General features: G+C 40.8%; 1 protein-coding gene across 5 annotated transcripts; it reads right to left on the bottom strand.

The window, feature by feature from the left end:
- Positions 1 to 3140: 3140 nt before the first annotated feature.
- ZFP69 (ZFP69 zinc finger protein) lies at positions 3141 to 21669 on the bottom strand. 5 transcript variants are annotated; one of them, XM_070368206.1, is made up of 7 exons: positions 21045 to 21665; positions 19997 to 20089; positions 19366 to 19845; positions 17381 to 17466; positions 10046 to 10172; positions 9600 to 9698; positions 3141 to 5726 (listed from the first exon to the last, which is right to left on the bottom strand). In XM_070368206.1, the coding sequence occupies exons 3-7, from the start codon at positions 19490 to 19492 to the stop codon at positions 4591 to 4593; spliced, it is 1575 nt and encodes a 524-aa protein (XP_070224307.1). In that variant the 5' UTR covers positions 19493 to 19845; positions 19997 to 20089; positions 21045 to 21665; the 3' UTR covers positions 3141 to 4590. The 5 variants fall into 5 exon arrangements, with proteins under 5 accessions (XP_070224307.1, XP_070224309.1, XP_070224308.1 ...); XM_070368208.1 differs by having other exon boundaries at positions 9600 to 9695; XM_070368210.1 differs by lacking the exon at positions 3141 to 5726 and adding an exon at positions 5842 to 6344 and having other exon boundaries at positions 9600 to 9695; positions 21045 to 21669.
- Positions 21670 to 21870: the final 201 nt, after the last annotated feature.

Here is a 21870-nt window from a genome sequence, read left to right as displayed (position 1 = left end):
TTTATTGTACCTGTTTAATATAAACTAAAGATGAGCTTATTATATCTGTTGCAAAGTTGTCCATAAGGGAAGTAACTCAAGACCTCTTTATTTAAAAGTGAATGAACTTTTAAGGAAAGAAAATGTGAGGTAAGCATTTTTAGGTAAACTCTATTAAAAATATTCAAAAGCAGAGACATTACTTTGCCAACAAAAGTCCTTCTAGTCAAGGCTATGGTTTTTCCTGTGGTCATGTATGGATGTGAGAGTTGGACTGTGAAGAAGGCTGAGCGCCAAAGAATTAATGCTTTTGAACTGTGGTGTTGGAGAAGACTCTTGAGAGTCCCTTGGACTGCAAGGAGATCCAACCAGTCCATTCTGAAGATCAGGCCTGGGTTTCTTTGGAAGGAATGATGCTAAAGCTGAAACTCCAGTACTTTGGCCACCTCATGCAAAGAGTTGACTCATTGGAAAAGACTCTGATGCTGGGAGGGATTGGGGGCAGGAGGAGAAGGGGACGACAGAGGATGAGATGGGTGGATGGCATCCCTGACTCGATGGACGTGCGTCTGAGTGAACTCCGGGAGTTGGTGATGGACAGGGAGGCCTGGTGTGCTGCGATTCATGGGGTCGCAAAGAGTGGGACACGACGGAGCGACTGAACTGACTGAACTGACTGATTAAAAATAACTTTGTTTTAGTCTCTGCAGATTTTGGTAACTTGAATTTCTAGGGTTGTGCTAAATTAAGTGTTGGAAGTTTATTGAATAGCTAGGTCACTCCCAAGTAAAATAAGATACTGAAACATTAATTACTAAACATTGGCTTCCTTTTACAGAGAAACTAAAGATATTTTGAACTATTAATGAATATGTTTGGTGCCATCCTGAGATGTTCCCTATAAGAAAGGAAATGTTTTTAGAAATTATCACTGGTTATTTTCACCAATCTACAGAAAGATAATATAAAGGACAGTTCATGGTTATTTAAGAAAAGTAGGATGTTTTTCTAGTAAAGGAGGTATAAGCTTCACGCTTGTGACCTTGGTATAAAGCTCCACAGTATTCTCTGAAGATGTGCACAAACTAAATCTGGGAGGATGAGTAGGAGCTAACTAAACAAAGAAGTCAGGCAGAAGGAGGAAAAAATAGCATAAATGATGAACAGAAACCATAAGAGCATAGAATTTAGAGGACCATAAGATGTTTTGTCTGGAGAGACGTATGCTTGGGGAGAAATTTGGGAACCACTGCTAGAAAACTAGGCAATGCTCTATACCAAGTATTCTATTAAGGAAATTGACCTTTACTTTTTATGATAAACCACTGAAGGATTTCTAGCAATAATTTGATTAGTTATATATTTTAGAATGACTACTTTAGCAGCAGTGGGGAAGATAGATAAGTCCAGATTAGATATAGAAAAAATAGTTTGGAATCTAAGCAATTAGGAAATGATAAGAGCCTGATTAAAGCCCTGACAATGGAAATAGAACAGAGGGTATAAACTGATGAGGTCCTAAATAGAATGTATAGGACCTGGTGACTGACTGTCATCAGACTGTGACTGATTGTCATCAGTCTGTGACTGATCGTCATCAGGTGACCCTGATGTGGGGTGGGGGAAATGGATGAGAGGGAGAAGTTTAAACTGGAGAATTGAATGAGTGGTGATACCACTTCCTGGATTAAGGAATACAGATTTTATCCCCAAAGCTGAGTTGAGTTTGGACACGCTGACTTTGAGGTTTACTATGAAATATCCAAGGGGAGATAATGCTGGAATGTTGAAGATAATGACGTGGGTTCAGGAGAGATTTGTAAAATGTAGATGTAAGAAGTGTTGGGATGGTAACAAAATCAATCAGACAAAATGTCTAACTTGAGAAAAGAATGTGCCTAAGGACATAACTCTGGGGAAGAACATTCACAAGACCAACAGAAGTGCCTGGCGGACAGATTGAATGAATGAATAGGCAGTGATAAAAGGCAAAACTAGTGGGTAGGTTCTGAAGCATAATTTATGAAAGATGTCCCTGGGGCAATAGCAGATCTAAGAAGTAAAATTCTTAGAATGATGAAGTGCAGCTATGGTCAGCCATTAAGGGCAAGTGTTTGGAGAACAAAGTTAACAAATTTAGAGGAAAACATGATAAAAAAAATACGACTCAGGTGAAAAGATGTGAGTAATTCAAGAAGGGGATTCTTCACTTCTTCATCTATAAAGGGAGAAGTTTCAATTAGGTGGATTCCTAGACCCTTTCCAGCTCTTAAGTTCTGATCTGATGAGCCAGCATTGAAGAGTGAGTAGGATCTGGAATTCTATGAACAGTAACTCTTTCTTTTGCTCTCCTGCCCCTCCAGCCCTCCTCTCCCATTCACCATCACACCCTCCACGTGGTTCCCACAGAAGCTGAGATCTCTGCTTACAATTGATTTGTTTAGGGGAGGCAGCTGACCTAGCTGGGTCAATACAAGACCTTCCTCAGGATTTTGAGATAAAAAGTAAGGAAGAGAAGACAGTTTTTCTCTGGGTAATGAAAAGGGAATATATGTAAAATCTAAAGTTGATGATAACCGTGATTTGAAATGAGGTATTGGGGGTGGGGGAGGGGGGCAGCTGAAGAATGAAGACACAAGAAGCAAAGATCAGAGATGGAGAGAAAACTGCCTGGGTTTTCCAAAGCATTTCAGATCTCTGTCTCAGACCACTGTTATAATGTATCACTGCCCTGAATTCCATGATACCCCAATATCCTTCTATTAACATCCCCCTTTAAGACTTAACTAGCCTTAGTTGATTTCTGTTACTTGCAACTTAAAAGATTCTCATCACACAGAGTCGGACACGACTGAAGTGACTTAGCAGCAGCAGCAGCAGAGCTCATATGGGAAAGAGAAAAGTAAACGGAAGGTGAAGCTATAAGGTAGACTAGATGTAATGAGTGCCAGGCTTTGGTTTATAACTTGATTAGTGGCTGTGGTGATGGAGATGGGAAATCCATCAACACTCTACAGAATCACTAAAATTTTAAATAATAAAACTGCCAAAATGAAAAGTGAACATCTACAAAATCACTGTGGTCCTTTCATTGGCACTCAGCTTTCACAATGTAATAAGCAATGTCAACAAATTAATTAATGCTCTCATTAATTAATGTTTATTAATTAGAAAGTCAAGTCCTATCTCATTTCTGTCTCCTTCCACAAGTGAACTGTAACTCACTAACATAGCCATAAAATGCTATGTATGGTCAGTTGATCCTTTGTAGTTTAGCCTGCCATCTTAAGTATCCTGACTGAATTGTCCATTTTCCTCCATTCCAAACAAAGGTGTTGTAGCCAGGATTATACTTGCTAAGGCAGGTGGATCAGTCTCTTAAGTGACTATACTTCATCAGACAGTTCCAACCTCAGAAGTTAGGGACTGGAGCAGTTGGTGGAGAGATGTTTTCTTCTCCAACAGAGACTGGTTGCCTTGGCTGCTATTTGATAAGATTCAGCTAATGCTGACTCCAGGGATGGCAAGTACTGCTCTTTTGGGGGATGAGCTTGGACTGTACTTCTAGGCTATGTTATTGAGATAAACTGATACTTCTTTAATGGATTATAAGGCTGCTGGAGATGCTTCAGTACCAGATATGGCTCCCACATGGCTTCTCTATCTTGCTAGTAGGGAAATAAATTGGTCCAACCTCTCTGAAGGTCAGTTTGGCAGTATCCATCATACAAATGCACATACCCTTTAGCACAGAAATTCCCATTCTAGGAATTTACCCTCTGCATCTTCTTACATGTAAGCAACAAAAAAAATGTGTAAGAGTATTCACTGCAAAATTATATAAATAAAAGACTGGAAATCCAAAAGGTCATGTACAATGAAATGGCTAAATAAAGTACATTCAAACCATGGAATACTATACAGCTGTTAAAAAAGAACAAGTAGGCACTCTGTTTACTGATATGGAATAACCTCCATGATACACAGTGAAGTAATAAAAGTAATATGCATTTGTCTAGGGAGCTGCCATTTATGCTTAAAAGTAAAAAAAAAATGTATGCTTGTATTCTCTTGGATTTAAACAGAAAGCTCTCTAGAAGGGTGTACAAAATATGAGTTATACAAAATGGCTGCCTGTAGGTAGAATTTTGTGTGGAGGATGGAGAAAGAAGGCCTTTCACTTACAAAACTGACCATACCTTTTGAAATTTATACCATGTGAAGGGTTTCCCCATTAAAAAAATAAAATTTTAATTACAAAATTAGGGGTGGTGGTGATGTTTTAAACAGTAGTTTCCAAATGCTGGTCTGTATCTGTGAATGCCCAAGAAAAATAATTTATTAATCTACCATGAAGTCATAAAAATAATGATGTACAAAATTTTCTATATTGTTGAATTTAATTGAAGGGCCATCTTTTATTCTCGATAAAGTAACTCTGTGTGGAGGTATTAGTAAATAGTAGTTATCAACGTAGTGTTTATTTACACAATGAGCAAAACTAGAAGTTGGCATCATTATGTCAATTCCTCAAATTTAGAGTCCTAAAATTCAAAGCACAGGGTTACTGATTTAGATTTAGCTTTTGTTCTCATGGTGCATAATCTGTTTTCAGATATTATTTTGGAAGACATTTCTCCTGTGTATTTCATGGTGTCGAGTTAGTGATGAATTATAGCTGAAGGCTTTTCCACATTCATTACATTCATAAGGTTTTTCTCCTGTGTGATGCCTCTGATGTTTTTTAAAGGATGAATCATGCCTGTATGCTTTTCCACAGCGGTTGCATTCATATGCTTTCACTCCTGTATGAACAGTTTTATGGTTGCTAAGGTGTATCCTCTGCCTAAAGGCTTTCCCACATTCTTTACATTTGTAGGGTCTCTCCCCAGTATGGATTCTCTGGTGATGTGTTAGATAAGCTCTATGACTAAAGGTTTTACAACATGCAGTACATGCATAGGGCTTTTCCCCAGTATGAATTCTTATATGTTCACTAAGGTGTCTAATCTGTCTAAAGGTTTTCCCACATTCATTGCACGTAAAGGGTTTCTCTCCAGAATGAGTTCTCAAATGCTGGATCAAGCTAATGTTCTGGCTGAAAGCTTTCTGACATTTATCACATATGTAGGGTTTCTCCCCAGTGTGGGTTCTATGATGCTGATTAAGAGATGAGCGATGTCTGAAGGCTTTGCCACATTCTTCACATTCAAAGGGCTTCTCACCAGTATGGATTCTCTGGTGTGTGGTAAGGGATGCACTTTGACTGAAGGCCCTACCACATTCCTTACATCTGAAAGGTTTCTCACCAGTATGAATTCTCATGTGTTCAGTAAGGTGAATGGGTTGTTTGAAGGCCTTTTCACATATATTACATTCATAGGTTTTTACTCTTATGTAACTTGTTGGATGATTAATCACATCTGATTTGCATTTGTTTCTCTTTCTAGGTGTGTCACATTTACGGAGCCTCTGTTCTAGAACAACATTTGAACTCACAATATTTTTGCCAAATTTGTAAGTTTCTTGGCTTCTCTTCTTATGGGTCATAATGGTTTGTCTCACATTTCTTCCATGGCGATCCTGGTGCTTTTCTAACTCATCATCATATTCTGAGACTTTCTTCAATGTGGAATAAATGACATCATCCCTCATGAACCTTTCCATCATCATGCCATGATATAACTGTTCTTGTAAAATGTTGCATTTTGCATTTGATGCACTGGTTTCTGTTTTACTCTTCAAGTCTGAAAGAAATGGAAAAAATGCAAATAACTCATATTCATTTTGCTTTGAAAAATCAATTATTATACTGGGTATGGAATACAGATTTAGATAACAATACATGTGAGGTACATGAAATTTTGAGTGTATTTATTTTTTTGCATGAGGCATCTGGGTTCTTAGTTCCCTGACCAGAGATCCAACCTGTGCCCCCTGCATTGGGAGCATGCAGTCTTGACCACTGGAGCACCATGGAAGTCCCATGAAATTCTGAGTGTATTTAAATATGGTTATGTAGCCTGTAAAAGTAACGGGAAATTAAGACACAATGAACAAGGCAAAAGTGTGATTTTATATACAGAGTAAAAATTTGAACATTTTAATCTTCTTCTTTCTATTAATACTAAAAAATGATATTTCAGGGCTATGTCTTAACAGTGTCTTTTTAACTGATAACTATTTTTGGGAAACATTCTCAGAAAGATGAAAAGATTTCCCCCTTCCCACTCCAGCTAGTTCATAAAACAGGTCTGAGGGAATTCCCTGGCAGTCCAGTGATTAGCACTCCAAGCTTTCACAGCTGAGGGTGAGGGTTCAATGCTTCATCAAGGAGCTAAAATCCCACAAGATATGCAGTGTGGCTAAAAAATAAAAAAACAGAATAGCAATAAAATGTATGTCCTTCAGGATGAATCTGACAAAAGATGTATAATGTATACAAGACTTTTATGGGGGAAAATCCTGAAAATTTATTTTAAAAAATTAGAAAATATCAATAAGTGGAACAATATACCACGTTCCTGGACAACAGGACTCAATATCATAACATTAATTCCCCTCTAAATTGATCTATAGATTCAATATCTTCCAATCAAAATACCACCAGAGAATTTGTGTGCGTGTAATTGATGCACTCATTATGTAATTCATATGGAAAAGCAAGGGGCTAACAATAGCCAGGACAATTTTGAAGAACAAGATATTGAATCTCACTATGAAATACAGTAATTAAGACAGTCTGACAGAGTAAGGATAGAAAATAGAAAAATGGAACAGAATAGATAGAGCCCAGAAATAGACTCAGGCATATAAAGAAACTTGGCAGGTGACCAAGTAGCATAAACTATTCAATAAATGGTTCTTGGGCTTATTATCCACATGTAAAAAGTTAAACTAGAGCCTCACCTCACACTATATATAAAATATATGCAGATTCAAATCTAAATATGGAAAACAAAATTTTAAAGATATAAAATAATATATATTTTTTTCTATAAATCAATAAGGAAAAAATAATAGAAAGATTTGCAAAGGATATAAACTGGTAATTTATAGAAGGGCTTCCCTGGTGGCTCAGACTGTAAAGTGTTTGACTGTAATGTGGAAAAGAAATCCTGGAAGGATGGCCAACAAACATTAAAAACATGCTCTCTCTTATTAGTAATCATGAAAATGAAAAAACAAGACACCACATTCAACCACTGAATTTATAAAAATGTGAAAGTTTGACAATGCCAAGTGTTGACAAAGATGCTGAGTTCTAGAACCTCTCGAAACTCTCAGTTGGAGCACCAACTGGTGTAACTACTTTGAAGAACAATTTCCTGAAACATAAAGGTATATCTGCTCCATGACCCAACAAGTCTGCTTCTATCAAATATCTCAGAGAAATACTTACACACTTACACAAGAAGTTACATATACAAAGTTTTATTGCCTTATCTCTGTAACCCCCAAATTTCTATCATACAGGAAAATGGATAAATTGTGCTTTATTAACTCAATGGAAATGAATGATATGGATAAATATGAATAATATGGGTAAATATCAACAGTGTTGAATGAGAAAAGCAAGTGGAAGAAGTACATATACCATTTTTTTAAAGAGTAAGAATATGCAAAACAGTATTATAAGTAGTAATTTATGTGCTATAAGTCACAGCAAGATCCTCTATGATCCACCTCCTAGAGTAACGGAAATAAAAATAAAAATAAACAAGTGGGATATAATTAAACTGAAAAATTTTGCATAGCAAAGGAAATTATAAACAAGGTGAAAAGAAAACCCTCAGAATGGGAGAAAATAATAGCAAATGAAACAACTGACAAAGGATTAATTTCCAAAATATACAAGCAGCTCATGCAATTCAATACCAGAAAAACAAAACAACCCAATAAAAAAGTGGGCAAAACACCTAAATAGACATTTCTCCAAAGAAGGCATACAGATGGCTAGTAAACACATGAAAAGATGCTCAATATCACTCATTACTACAGAAATGCAAATCAAAACTACAGTGATATATCACCTCACACTGGTCAGAATGGCTATCATCACAAAATTTACAAGCAATAAATTCTGGAGAGGGTGTGGAGAAAAGGGAACCTCTTGCACTGTTGGTGGGAATACAAATTGATATGACTACTGTGCAAGACAGTATGGAGATTCCTTAAAAAACTAGGAATAAAACTACCATATGACCCAACAATCCCACCACTGGGCATATAGTCTGAGAAAACCATAACTGAGAAAGACACACATACCCCAATGTTCACTGATGCACTATTTAATATAGCTAGGACGTGGAAGCAACCTAGATGTCCATCGACAGATGAATGGATAAAGAAGCTGTAGTACATATATAGAGTGGAATATTACTCAGCCATAAAAGGGAACGTGAGTAAGTGCTAATGAGGTAGATGAAACTAGAGCCTATTATACAAACTGAAGAAAGTCAGAAAGAGAAAAAAAAATTGTATATTAACACATATATAAGGAATCTAGAAAGAGGTACTGATGCACCTATGTTCAGGGCAGCAATGGAGATGCAGACATAGAGAATAGACATGGAAATAAGTGAGGGGGTGGGGAGGAGAGGGTGGAATGGATGGAGAGAGTAGCATGGAAACATATACACCACCATATGCAAAACACATGGCCAGTGGGAATTTGCTGTATGACTCAGAGAACTCAAACCAGGTCTCCGTGACAACCTAGAAGGGTGGGATGGGGTGGGAGGTGAGAAGGAAGTTCAAGAGGGAGGGGACATATGTATACCTATGGCTGATACATGTTGATATATGGCAGAAATGAACACAATATTATAAATACAATTATCTTTCAATAAAAAATAAATTCAAAAAATAATATTATATATTTTTTGGGAATATACACATACAATACAAATATGAAGACACATATAGGAATGACAATGTTTAAAGTCAGAAGAGTTGGTTATTTCACAAGCAAAGATGGGAGTACTGGGATTTAAACTCTGTTTCATTTCTTAATCTAGGTAGAAAGTACATAGCAATTTATTGTAATGTCCTCTGCCTTTCTGAATGTCTAAAATATTTTGCAATAAAAACGAAGTTTAAGAAGATTGTTAAAGATCACTGGATTTGATGAGAAGGAATCCCATGGTCATTTTTCTTGCAGGATTTTCCATAAAACATTTGTTACAATAAATAAGGATACTTTAGTTCAAAGGAGAGTGAGAATCAAAGTTAAGATTATAAAATGAAAGTTGATGAAAAGTGGAAATAGGATGCAAGAGAGAAGATTAAAGATCTGGAGAATGCAGTGAGAGTCCTGAAAAGAGATCTGCTTTCTGTGAGAAGAGACTACTACGTACATCTCAGAGCATGGGGAAAGGAGCTTTCGAATGGCAGACTTTAGGATATTGAAGAAAGAAGGAAAACCTTAATGAAGAGAAGACTTATCTTCCCTCCAACTCCAGAGACTTCTGCTAGGTCAGATGAAGAAAAGGACTGCAGACAGAGGGATGAAATCTAGTTCAGAGCATGCCTGTCCACCCGATCAGCCTTTCCGCAGCCTGGGAAGATGCTGGGCACTCTGGCCTACATATTAAAAGGCACCATCTGCCTTGGCTCACCTGAATTGGGATCTCCTGGGCCTTCTTTCTCTGTCATCCATGGCTCTTCTCCTTTCTCCAACTGGGAAATCACACTAGGTTTGGAAAGCTGACAACCTGCTTATGGAGTGAAAAAAAGGGTATGAATATTTATGTTAAGGTCAAAGAACCATCCCTGGGATGTAGTTTCAATCCTCAGGTATTTAGGGTCTCTGAAGATGGAAAGGGGCACCATAGCATGTTTTCCTATTCTCGCTCTACAAAGTAAAGTGTTCCCTGAAGGGAAGAGATTCAGGTATGTTCTGACTTGATTTTCAAAGGTAGGCAACATCCATCTCCAACACAGAACCCAAGGCCAGGCTCCAGGGAATCTACCGCTTTTAATAATTTAGGAATTAATAATACTAAATTAAATATTAATCCTGTTAATAGGCAGGATTCTGGATGTATGTGTAGCCTGTCCTTACCCACTGAGACCAGATTCCCATAGTTCTCCAGCATCACCTCCCGGTACAGATTCCGGTGAGCAGGCGCCAGCTGCCCCCACTCCTCCTGGGTGAAGTCCACAGATATGTCCTTGAAGGTCAACAGTTCCTAGAATATCCAATATATTCCTTTTCAGCCTGAGACCACCTCCATCAAGATCCAATATGTTCTGACAGTCTTCTGAGAGATTCTAAATTAGTTTTACTGGGAGTCTCCTCTGGATCTGTTTGGTAATTCCCTGGAGACTATCATAAACAATATATGGAAGGACAGATGGTTATTATATGTGTCTTAGAAAAAAACAAAATGAAGCAGGATAATGGCACCAGAGAGAACCACAGTGAGGATGGGGAAGATCTTTCATGTAGGGTGTTAGGGTAAGTCTTCCTAAAAGGGGAATATTCAAACAGAGACATGAACTCAGTAGGAAAGAGCCACATGGAAATCTGAGGGGAGAGCATTCCAAGCAGGAACAAAGGACCTGAGGAGTGCATGTCCTTGGCTTGTCTGAGGAGCAGGAGAGTGGCCAGCATTGCTGGAGGCGGGCAAGTGGAAGTAGATGAGACCAGAGGGTCCAGGGGACGGAGAGAGAGGCTTTCAGTACTTACTGTCACAAAGACCAATGCATTCCTCCAGGGCTGAAATTCTGGGGCCCTGCTGGAGTTTAATGCAAGATGAACAAAACGGTTTGGAACTGTGATCGAGCTCTTCCTTAGCTCAAATACTGAACAGATAAAAAAGGATCAGCCCTTCAGCACTGATGTCATGGGGTGCTAGTAGCTGGGTTAATCAGAAGTGAACTCAATCAAGGACCCTGGCGGTGGAAGGTCCATACCTTCCAGTGCAGGGGGTATGGGTTCAGACCCTGGTTGGGGAGCTAAGATCCCACATGCCATGCAACCAAAAAAAGACAAAAAGTGAATTCAATCAAACTAAAGTGCATCTCAGCCAGAGCTCAGCCACAGCTCTAGGAAAAATATGAATAATCAGTCCCTCACCTTAACCACCAGTCAAGAGGAAAAGGCTTAGAGTTTTCTGCAAATAAACAGAACAGACAAAACAAACAGACTATATCTATCTATCTATACATATATACATTTATTTATTGTTTATTTATCAAGAGAAACTATTCCATAGCCCAGATATTCATGCTTCACAATTAACAAACACAGGTCAGGGATGAATTTCATGCAACTCAACCCAAAGAAATTTTTTACATTCTGAAATCATTTTGCACTCTGAAAGATACCAGCCTTTCTCATCACCTTAAAATTCTTCACAGAACGATACTTTCTGCAGAATCTGCATATGCCTGCATACTTGTTGTTTGTTGTTAAGTCGCTAAGTCATGTCCGACTCTGCTGCCCCATGGACTGCAGCACACCAGGCTCCCCTGTCCTTCACTCTGTCCTGGAGTTTGCTCAAACTCATGTCCATTGAGTCAGTGATGCCATCCAACCATTTCATTCTCTGTCGCCCCCCTTCTCCTCCTGCCCTCAATCTTTTCCAGCATCAGGGTCTTTTCTGTAAATCGGCTCTTCTCCTCAGACGGCTAAAGTATTGGAGCTTCAGCTTCAGCATCAGTCCCTCTAATGAATATTCAGGGTTGTTTTCCTTTAGGATTGACTGGTTTGATCTCCTTGCTGTCCAAGGGACTCTCAAGAGTCTTCTCCAGCACCACAGTCTGAAAGCATCTTCCGGGCTCAGCCTTCTTTATGGTCCAACTCTCACATCTACACACAACAACTGGAAAAACCACAGCTTTGACTAAATGGACCTTTGTCAGCAAAGTGATATCTCTGCTTTTTAATATGCTGTCTAGCTTTGTCACAGTTTTTCTTCCAAGGAGCAAGCATCTTTTAATTTCATGGCTGCAGTCACCATTCACAGTGATTTTGGAGCCCTGCTTTGGAGCTCCTGCTTTGGAGCAGGAGAAAATAAAACCTGCCACTGTTTCCATTTTTCCCCCATCTATTTGCCATGAAGTGATGGAACTAGATGCCCTGATCTTAGTTTTTTGAATGTTGAGTTTTAAGCCAGCTTTTTCACTCTCCTCTTTCACCTTCATCAAGAGGCTCTTTAGTTCCTCTTCACTTTCTGCCATTATGCTGTTATCATCTGCATATCTGAGGTTGTTGATATTTCTCCTGGCAATCTTGATTTCAGCTTGTGATTCATCCAGCCCAGCATCTCACATGATGTACTCTGGATAGAAGTTAAATAAGCAGGGTGACAATATATAGCCTTGACATACTCCTTTCCCAATTTTGAACCAGTCCATTGTTCTATGTCCAGTTCTAACTGTTGCTTCTTGACCTGCATACAGGTTTTTCAGGAGACAAGTAAAGTGGTCTGGTATTCCCATCTCATTAAGAATTTTCCACAGTTTGTTGTAATCCACACAGTCAAAGGCTTTAGCATAGTCAATGAAGCAGAAGTGGATTTTTTTTTAATTCCCTTGCTTTTTCTATGATCCAACAGATGTTGGCAATTTGATCTCGGGGTTCCTCTGCCTTTTCTAAATCCGGCTTGAACATCTGGAAGTTCTTAGTTCACATATTGTTGAAGCCTAGCTTAAAGTATTTTGAGTATTACCTTGCTAGCATGTGAAATGAGCACAACTGTAAAGTAATTTGAGCATTCTTTGGCATTGCCTTTCTTTGGGACTGGAATGAAAACTTGACCTTTTCCAGTCCTGTGGCCACTGCTGAGTTTTCCAAATTTGTTGGCATATTGAGTGCAGCACTTTCACAGCATCATCTTTTAGGATTTGAAACAGTTCAACTGGAATTCTATCACCTCCACTAGCTTTGCTTGTAGTAATGCTTCCTAAGGCTGCCTTGACTGCACACTCCAAGATGTCTGGCTCCAGGTGAGTGACCACACCAAAACGATTATCTGGGTCATTGAATCTTTTTTGTACAGTTTTTCTGTGTATTCTTGCCACCTCTTCTTAATCTTTTCTGCTTATGTTAGGTCCTTGCCATTTCTGTCCTTTATTCTGTCTTTCTTGGTTCACCAAAGCAAACTTGTAGAAAGTTGCAACTCCCAGCGATACAAGGATTGCTCTAACAATATGAAATTGCAGATGCTTGGCCAGGAGGCCACACATCTGAGGTTTCATTAAAAAACTGGAAGCCATTGTAGTTATTCTCAATACCAATGTCCTTCCAGGCTGATGGGGAAATGGATCTATCTATGCATATTTCATCCTCCACTGTTCTTTTACACAGAAGATCTGAACCATAATAAAAAACTATTAGGCAAGTGAAGGAGGAAAATCTGACCTATAATCAAGAAATAAAAACATAAGAAACAAAGACCTAGGTCACCAAGTCACTGTAAGAAGCAGACAAGAAATTTAAAGCAATTATTAAAATATATGTTGAAGAGTTTACAATAAAATATGGATGGAATAGGTCAAAATGTCAGGGTAATTGAGGAGAGATAGAAATACCAAAAAAGAACTAAAAAACAATTCTACAACTGAAAAATACAATATCTGAAAAATCCACTGGATGGGCTTAACATCAAATAGACCCTGATGAAGACAAGATCAATGAAACTTAACACAGGTCAATAGACAGTATTCAAATGGAAGCACCAAGAGAGAAAAAGAAAAAAAAAGAGGGGGGGATAATATCACATGGTCTAATATACATGTAATTAAAATCTCAGAAGGAGAAGAATGAGAAGAAAAGAATATTTGAAGAAATAAAGGCTGAAAAATTTCCAAGTTGATTAAAAAAAAATCAACCTATAAATACAAAAGGCAGCAAATCCTCCACCAAAAAAAAAATAAAATTCAAAGAATACCATGTCTATGCTGCTAAGTCACTTCAGTCGTGTCCAACTCTGTGCAACCCCATAGACGGCAGCCCACTAGGCTCCTCTGTCCCTGAGATTCTCCAGGCAAGAATACTGGAGTGGGTTACCATTTCCTTCTCCAATGCATGAAAGTGAAAAGTGAAAATGAAGTCTCTCAGTCATCCCCGACTCTTAGCGACACCAAGGACTGCAGCCTACCAGGCTCCTCCGTCCATGGGATTTTCCAGGGAAGAGTACTGGAGTGGGGTGCCATTGCCTTCTCCACCATGTCTATGCACATCATTAAAACTGCTGAAGAGCAAAGATAAAAGGGAAGATTATAAAAGTAGTGAAAAGAAAGTAGGAAAGGAAGAACAGGAAAACCAGAAAAGTTAGTATGAAATAAACAAAAAGACATGTCACATCTGAGGAAAGAATAAGAAAAATAGCTCACTTTTTATCTGAAGCAATATAAACCAAAAGACAATGGAACATCCTTAAAGTGCTTAAAAGAAAAAAATGGTCACCCTAGAATTCTATATTCAGTAAAAGATCCTCTAATAGGAAGACCATATAAAGACATTTCTAGATCGCCAAAGCTGTGAGAATTCGTCATCTGAAGAACCGCACTACAGGAAATGCTAAATGATGTTCTTTAGGCTGAAGGGAAATGATGTCAGAAACTTAGAACCTAAAGGAAGGACTGAAAAGTGCTCCAACTGGTAAAGTGAAAGAAAGTCACTTAGTCGTGTCCGACTCTTTGTGATCCCTATGGACTGGAGCCCACCAGGCTCCTCTGTCCTTGGAATTCTCCAGGTAAGAGTACTGGAGTGGGTTGACATTTCCTTCTCCAGGGGATCTTCCTAACCCAGGGATCAAACCCAGGTCTCCTGCATTATAGGCGGATCCTTTACTGTCTGAGCCACCAGGAAAGCCTGCACTGGTAAATATGTGGGCAAATATGAAAGGCTCATTTTTTTTCCTTTTCTTAATCTCTTATGAGACAGTTTACTGTTAAAAGGAAAAATAAGGACATGTATTATAGGGTATATAACATGTAAAGTGAAAAGCATGATGACAACACACAAAGAATGGGAAGAGTAAACAGGAAAATATGATTTTCATATTCTTTGTGAAACAGTATAATAGTAATTCAACTGTGACATGTTTAAAATGCATATTGTAATGGCCAGGACAACCACTAAAAACAAATCAAAGTATAGCTAAAAAAGTCATTAGAAGACATAAAATAGAATACTAAAAAACTGCACAATCCAAAAGAAGGCAGGAGAGGAAGAACAAAGAAATGAAGGAATAGGTTTGACAAACAGCAAACAAAGGACAAGAATATACACTTAAATTCCAAGCATATCAGTGATTGCCTGTGTGCTCAGTCACTTCTGTTGTGTCCTACTCTTTGTGGCTCTATGGACTATAGCCCGCCAGGCTCCTCTTGTCCTTGGGATTCTTCAGGCAAGAATACCGGAGTGAGTTGCCATGCCCTCCTCCAAGCGATCTTCCCTACCCAGGACACTGAACCCATGTCTCCTTCGTGTCCTGCATTGCAGGCGGATTGTTTTGGGTTTTTTTGGGCTGCACCGGGTCTTTGTTGCAGCATGCAGGATCTTTAGTTGTGGCATGTGGGATCCAGTTCCCTGACCAGGGATCAAACCCAGGCCTCCTGCATTGGAAGCAGGGAGTCTTAGCTACTGGGCCACCAGGGAAATCCTGTAGGTGGCTTCCTTACCCACTGAGCCACATGGGAAGCTCCATATCAATGATTATGTAACTGTTAACAGACTAAGCATGCAAGGCCCAGCTGTATCTAAGAAGGGCCACACTTTAAATATAAAGGCACAAATAAGTTAAAAGAATGTAAAAAGCTATACCATACCAACAATAACTAAAAACACTGGAGAAGTTACATTAAATCAGACAAAGTGGGCTTAGGAAAAAGAATATGATGAGACATTTCCTAAAGATAAATGGTCAGCTCATTAAGAAGACAATAATCCTATGTGTATATGTGCCTGACAACAGAATTTGACTTGACAGAACTAAAGGAAGATATGAACAAAATCACAATAATTAGAGATTTTAACACTCCTCTCACTAAGTGATCGAACAAGTAGACAAAAATTTATCAAGGATGTAGATCTGAACACCTATCAATCAACTTAACCTGACATTTGTAGAGCATTATACCTAACCACTGCCACATACAGATTCTTTCTCAAAGTTTTTATTTTGAGATTGTAGATTTATAAGATAATTTTAATCATAGATTTACATGCAGTTGTAAGAAATAATGCAGAAATCCCATGTACTGTCTCTCTACTGGGGGCCAGAGTTTTGATTGGAAAGGGGCACAAGTGAACATTCTGAGAGGCAGAAATGCTCAACTTGGTTACATGGTGTATAAGTGTCAAAATAGAACCATGTACTTTCTTAAGTGTTTTTCCTATATATAAATTATATCTCAATTTTAAGAAATTTAATCTTTTCCCAGTGCTAAGAATGCCACCAGTATTTTTAACTGTCAAGAGGTGAGAATTAAAGAAAAGTGGAATGCAGAGATAAGGTAACTCTCCAAATAATTAGAATATTACTATTTCTTCCATATTACTGGAAATAGCCCTGGAATGCATTTCAATCCTAAAAGATGTTAGCACCTGAATTAGCTAAAGAAAATGGCATCATAAAAAAACCTAAAAAAAAAAATCACAGAGCAAGTAAATACCAGAGATAAGTTCAAATTCTGTACCATCCAGTTTCAAAACCCAAGTTCTCAGTCAAAACTCTTCTGTCCTCAGATAATGTCCCCTCTTTAATAAGTCTTCCTTTCACATTTACTCTGCAGTTTTCCTTCTCTGTTTCACCTGTGCGTCTACCAGGTGGTGAGGACATGTTTCCATGTTGTAACTGCCCAGCCTGTCTAATGTGTGTGCTCCATCGCCTGACCATTTCTTCTCTGCTCAGGTCTTTAGCTGTTATTTGACCTCTGCTCATGCCACTAGTCTATGGGCCACTTCATGGAGTGATAGATGTCACCCATTTTTGAGTATAAAATACTCATGAAAACTGAGGTTTATCTTAGATCCCAAATGGTACCTATTGGTTTTTATGGGTTAGAATTAAATCATTCATTTTGCTTTCTCTACAAAAATTTGTATTAGATGTTGGCTGGAAAGAAATATTTTTTAAAAAAATATTTTTTGGCCACACAGCATGTGGAATCTTAACGCCCCAACCAGGGATCAAACCTGCACCCCCTGCAGTGGACGTGCATACTTGTAACCACTGGACCGCCACGGAAGTCCGAAGAAACGTTTTCTAAGAGGAGGGAAACTGCCACCACTGTGGACCAGTTTTCTGTACAAGACAAACTTGCGTTGAGTTCCCTGGTTAAATTCATTAGCCTCAATATACCCAACTCCCCAGAAAAGGGCAAATTATAATCTTAAAAACTAAAAAGCATGTCAAGAAAGTGACAGGAAACTCCAACCCACCTGGGAGTCTGTTGTTGGGGTCCCGGGGGTCAATTCATCCTTTAAACTTTCTCCCTGGGTCTCATCAGCATCCTGAGATAGCAGAGCTGAGGAAGGAAAAGAGGGAGAAAGTTTGCATCTTACCTTACCCCATTAAACAGAAAAACTGCCTGCAGTTCTGCTGAAAACAGCCCTTCTCTGAATACACTCACAAAGAAAGACATTCAGAGCGACTCAAGAGCAGACTGGAGTCTCCTTAATGAGGAGGCCCTGCAGTGCACTGACTGGGGTATTAATGTTTCCCAATGGTCAATGCTGGTCCCAAAACACTGACCTACCAGGCCACTCCTCTGTTCAGAAATCCTCAAAGGTTCCCCACTTACAAGCAAGAAAAATCCACACACTACCCACAGACTTCACGGCACTCTACAATCTGCCTGAAGCATATCTTCCGAGCATTAGTTTCCTCTAACCACCACCCTTTATCTGTGGGACACATGCACTGGCCACATTCTTAACCCTCAGTGAGACTAGAACAGTCTCCATTCTCTGAACCACTCTTCAAGGTCCCCACTTTTGTATTTTTTCCCAACTCTTCCATAAAAACGATAGACATCTTTTAAGGCTCAATTCAGTGCTATCTGCTTTGTGAAAATTTCTCTGATAAATACAATCAGAAGAATTTTCCTGTCTCTTGTCTTCCAAAAGAATTTTACCATAAAATGTATTTAGGCTACTTTCTCTTCTTTCCATCCAGGTATGTGTGTATCTCTGCTGCTGCTGCTGCTAAGTCACTTCAGTCATGTCCAACTCTGTGTGACCCCATAGACAGCAGCCCACCAGGCTCCCCCGTCCCTGGGATTCTCCAGGCAAGAACACTGGAGTGGGTTGCCATTTCCTTCTCCAATGCATGAAAGTGAAAAGTGAAAGTGAAGTCACTTAGTCGTGTCCAACTCTAGCGACCCCATGGAATGTAGCCTACCAGGCTCCTCCGTCTATGGGATTTTCTAGGCAAAAGTACTGGAGTGGGATGCCATTGCCTTCTCCGGTGTCTATCTCTATCAATTAATAATTAGCATTAGAGATCATTATTCATTTTTCCATCCATCAAGATGCTTAACAAAGTCCCTGTCTGACTCTTGAAGTATTAAAGATGAACTAAGAGACCCCATGCAGCTGCTGCTACTGTTACTAAGTTGCTTCAGTCGTGTCCGACTCTGTGCGACCCCACAGACGGCAGCCCACCAGGTTCCCCCATCCCTGGGATTCTCCAAGCAAGAATACTGGAGTGGGCTGCCATTTCCTTCTCTAATGCATGAAAGTGAAAAGTGAAAGTGTCCCGACTCTTAGCGACCCCATGGACTGGAGCCTACCAGGCTCCTCTGTCCATGGAATTTTCCAGGCAAGAGTACTGGAGTGGGGTGCCATTGCCTTCTCCAAAGAGACCCCATGACATATGCTAATTCCTCTGTCCATCCATCTATCCTGACCCGGCCAGCAAATACTGTGTGACCTTGGACATGCTTCCCACTGAACTCAAAACAGTTCAAGGTAAAGTGAGAGTAGCCAAGCATGTCATTCCTTCCTCCTAGTGAGAGAAGAAAAGAAAGAAAAAGCATTGGTTTGGGACTAGACTGAGACTAATAAAGGAAAACCACTGGAGGGCTTGAGGGGGTAGAAACCTTTGACTCTAATGTCTGTAAATCACACTTATACAGCTGCTGGTGGGGAACACCCTGAATTCTGTTTTCCTGTCCTGTGTTTATTCGAGGACAGGAGATGGAAGCAGCATGGAGCACACATCGCAGGGACCCAGTGCTTAAGAGCCCAACATTTTCTCATACAGCTATCTCCTTCCCCAAAGCCCCAAGCACAAGTCCCAAGGACCTAGTCTCTCCCAATTTTCTCCCCCAGAGACCACTTGAATGATGTTTGTACCTATCTTCCCCAAGCAGATTGAGAACCCTTCTTCTTCCTCCATCCCCCATCCATCAGCCTATTCTCACCTCCTCCTTCAAACATCTTGGTCACATCCTCCCACAGGGGCGTCCCCTCCTTGGCGTTCTCTGGATGGTGCAACTTCACCCATGTGCTGGCCTCAGTGGGCAGGGTGATCAGGAGCTGCTGCAGCATGATGATGCCTCCTGACCGACCTTGTCCACTTTTGGTGAGGAAACGGCCAGAGCCTCTGCTGAGATGCCTCACAGTTGCGTGGTCCTCCTGTGATCCGTCTCCTGCCCTCAGGATTCTTGCGTGTGCCTGTGGCACCAGAACCTAGGGGCTCCTAGAGGCTGATGTGGCTCTCACAGCTCTGAAAAACTGATTCCTCTCTAAAATTAAGTCCTGCCTGCTTGCAGGTGGCTGGTTGAGTAGGTCTGAGTACACGCCTCTTCATATTCTTCTAGAGGAGCAAAAGGCAGGGAGGAGGGATCCAGAAAACTGATCATACAGATAGACCTCCAGAACTTGCAGAAACATACTTAAAACTGAAAAAGATCCAAAAACAAAGATTTAGTATCAATGTGAAAATAAGTATAATCTATGCTTTGGATGCAGCTCTAATTTCTAGTTCCATACACACTTTCACAAACAGCACAAATACACACAAATACCAAAGATACACAAACATGTGCAGACCTTGCCTTGATTTTCCTCTTTGGAAGCTCCAATACTTTGGCCACCTGATGTGAACAGCCGACTCACTGGAAAAGACCCTGATGCTGGGAAAGACTGAAGGTAGAAGAAGAAGAGGGCAACAGAGGATGAGATGGTTGGATGACATCACTGATTCAGTGGACATGAACTTGGGCAAACTCTGGGAGATGGTGAGGGACAGAGAGGCCTGACATGCTGCAGTCCATGGGGTCACAAAGAGTCGGACACGACTTGACAACTGAACAACAAGCTGCATGCATCTTCTGCTTGGACACAGACTTAGGAGTTAAGAGGGCAAGCTTAGGAATCAGACAGTCTGGGTTAGAATCCCAACACGGGCACTTAAAAGCTCTAAGACCCTTCAGTTCTCTGAGTTTCCATTTCATCATCTAGAAAATGCATCTAAGAAGTGTACTTCTTTTAGGCTTGTAACAATGTTGGGAATACAGTACCTTAATAGACATTATTATAAACCTTTTGCTTTAATGTGCAACCACAACACTACTTTTTAAAGTTATCTTTAAAACAATTATAGATCTGAATTTAAAGTTTCAAGTATCTCAAATATAGTACTTCGAATATAATGAGAAATATTGGAGAACTGCTCCTGGCAGGAAATTTTGGAAACCGCCTATCTTTTCGCGGAAGCCCTTGACATCTGAACAGGCGCCTCTACAGCGACTAAGTACAGTGTATTAGGGCTTCAAGAACAATCCTAGTCCTAGCTCCCTGAAAAGGGAGCTGGCCCAACTTTTTGAAGTTTGTGGGGCAGGGTGTTTGGCTTCTTGTTTTCAGCTGTGACTGATGCAGAGAAAGGAGCTGTATTGGAGCATATGAAAAATATCCTACCCCCAAATATATGAAAAGTAAAATGGTTTGTTACCCAAATGGAGAAACTTTCCAATCTTATTCCCGAAATGGTTAACGACAGAGAAGCTTCATTTCGAGTATGCCCCTTCTCACTAGTCCCAGACATGCCTCTGTCGGACCTAAGAAACTGCAGACACAGACAGCGTAGCTTCCTACTCACCAGAGAGGCCGTGGACCAGAGATGGGAGGCGTGAGACAGCCGGTTCTTGAGGCTTTCAGCTCCAGAGGGTGTCTCTTTAGAGAAGGACCGGTAAGAGATTTTGTTTTTTCCCAGCCTTTTATAGACAGACCACATCGACACCCAACACAATGACTTTTTTAAAAAACGCCGAACATTCACGCAGGCTTCCTTCTGAAGCCCAAAGGACTATCGGCCTCCAGACGGGACCAGGGCTCTTTTCTAAATTCCTGAGAGGCGGCCTAGGGCGGGTGCTGAGGCACCAGATAAACCCACAGCCCCTCCAACGGCACTTTCCCAGCCACACCCCCGGGAGCTGGGCTTTGGGGACCCGCAAGGCCAAGGGAACCCTGAACCGGCTTCCAACAGACCCGGGCTAGGCTACCGCTCGCCCGCCGCTGCTTTGATGCCAGGCCGGCGGCAGTGGCGAGGCCCACCGGCGCCCCGCCTCCTGGGCCTCAGGCCGGGTGTCCCGGCCCCTCCGCAGTAGCGAAGCGCCGTCGCCCGCGCCCCTGTTAGCCTTCGCCCAGGTCCGGGTGCTGCCCCCAGCGCAGCCGCAGTGCTATCAACCCTGGTACCCTCGAGTCTTCCGGCGGTTCGGCCCGCCCCGCCGCCGGCTCCGCCCATCAGGAACGGCGAGAGCCCGCCCTCTCCGGGGAGGCAGGCGCTCCCGAAAATCCGGAACCCAGATTCCGCGGAGCGCGCCTGGGCACGCCGCCCCCACGACTGCCAGACCCTGGACAGAGGCCACCCAGGCGGACCGCCCGCGTTTCCTGACAGCGGTCCCAAGAGACTAGGTAACCGGCCC

Source organism: Bos mutus, chromosome 3 (genome assembly GCF_027580195.1).
Source record: "Bos mutus isolate GX-2022 chromosome 3, NWIPB_WYAK_1.1, whole genome shotgun sequence".
NCBI classification, from domain to species: Eukaryota; Metazoa; Chordata; class Mammalia; order Artiodactyla; family Bovidae; genus Bos; species Bos mutus.
The sequence above is the reverse complement of the archived record's forward strand: the minus strand, read 5'-3'. Positions and strand labels throughout refer to the sequence as shown.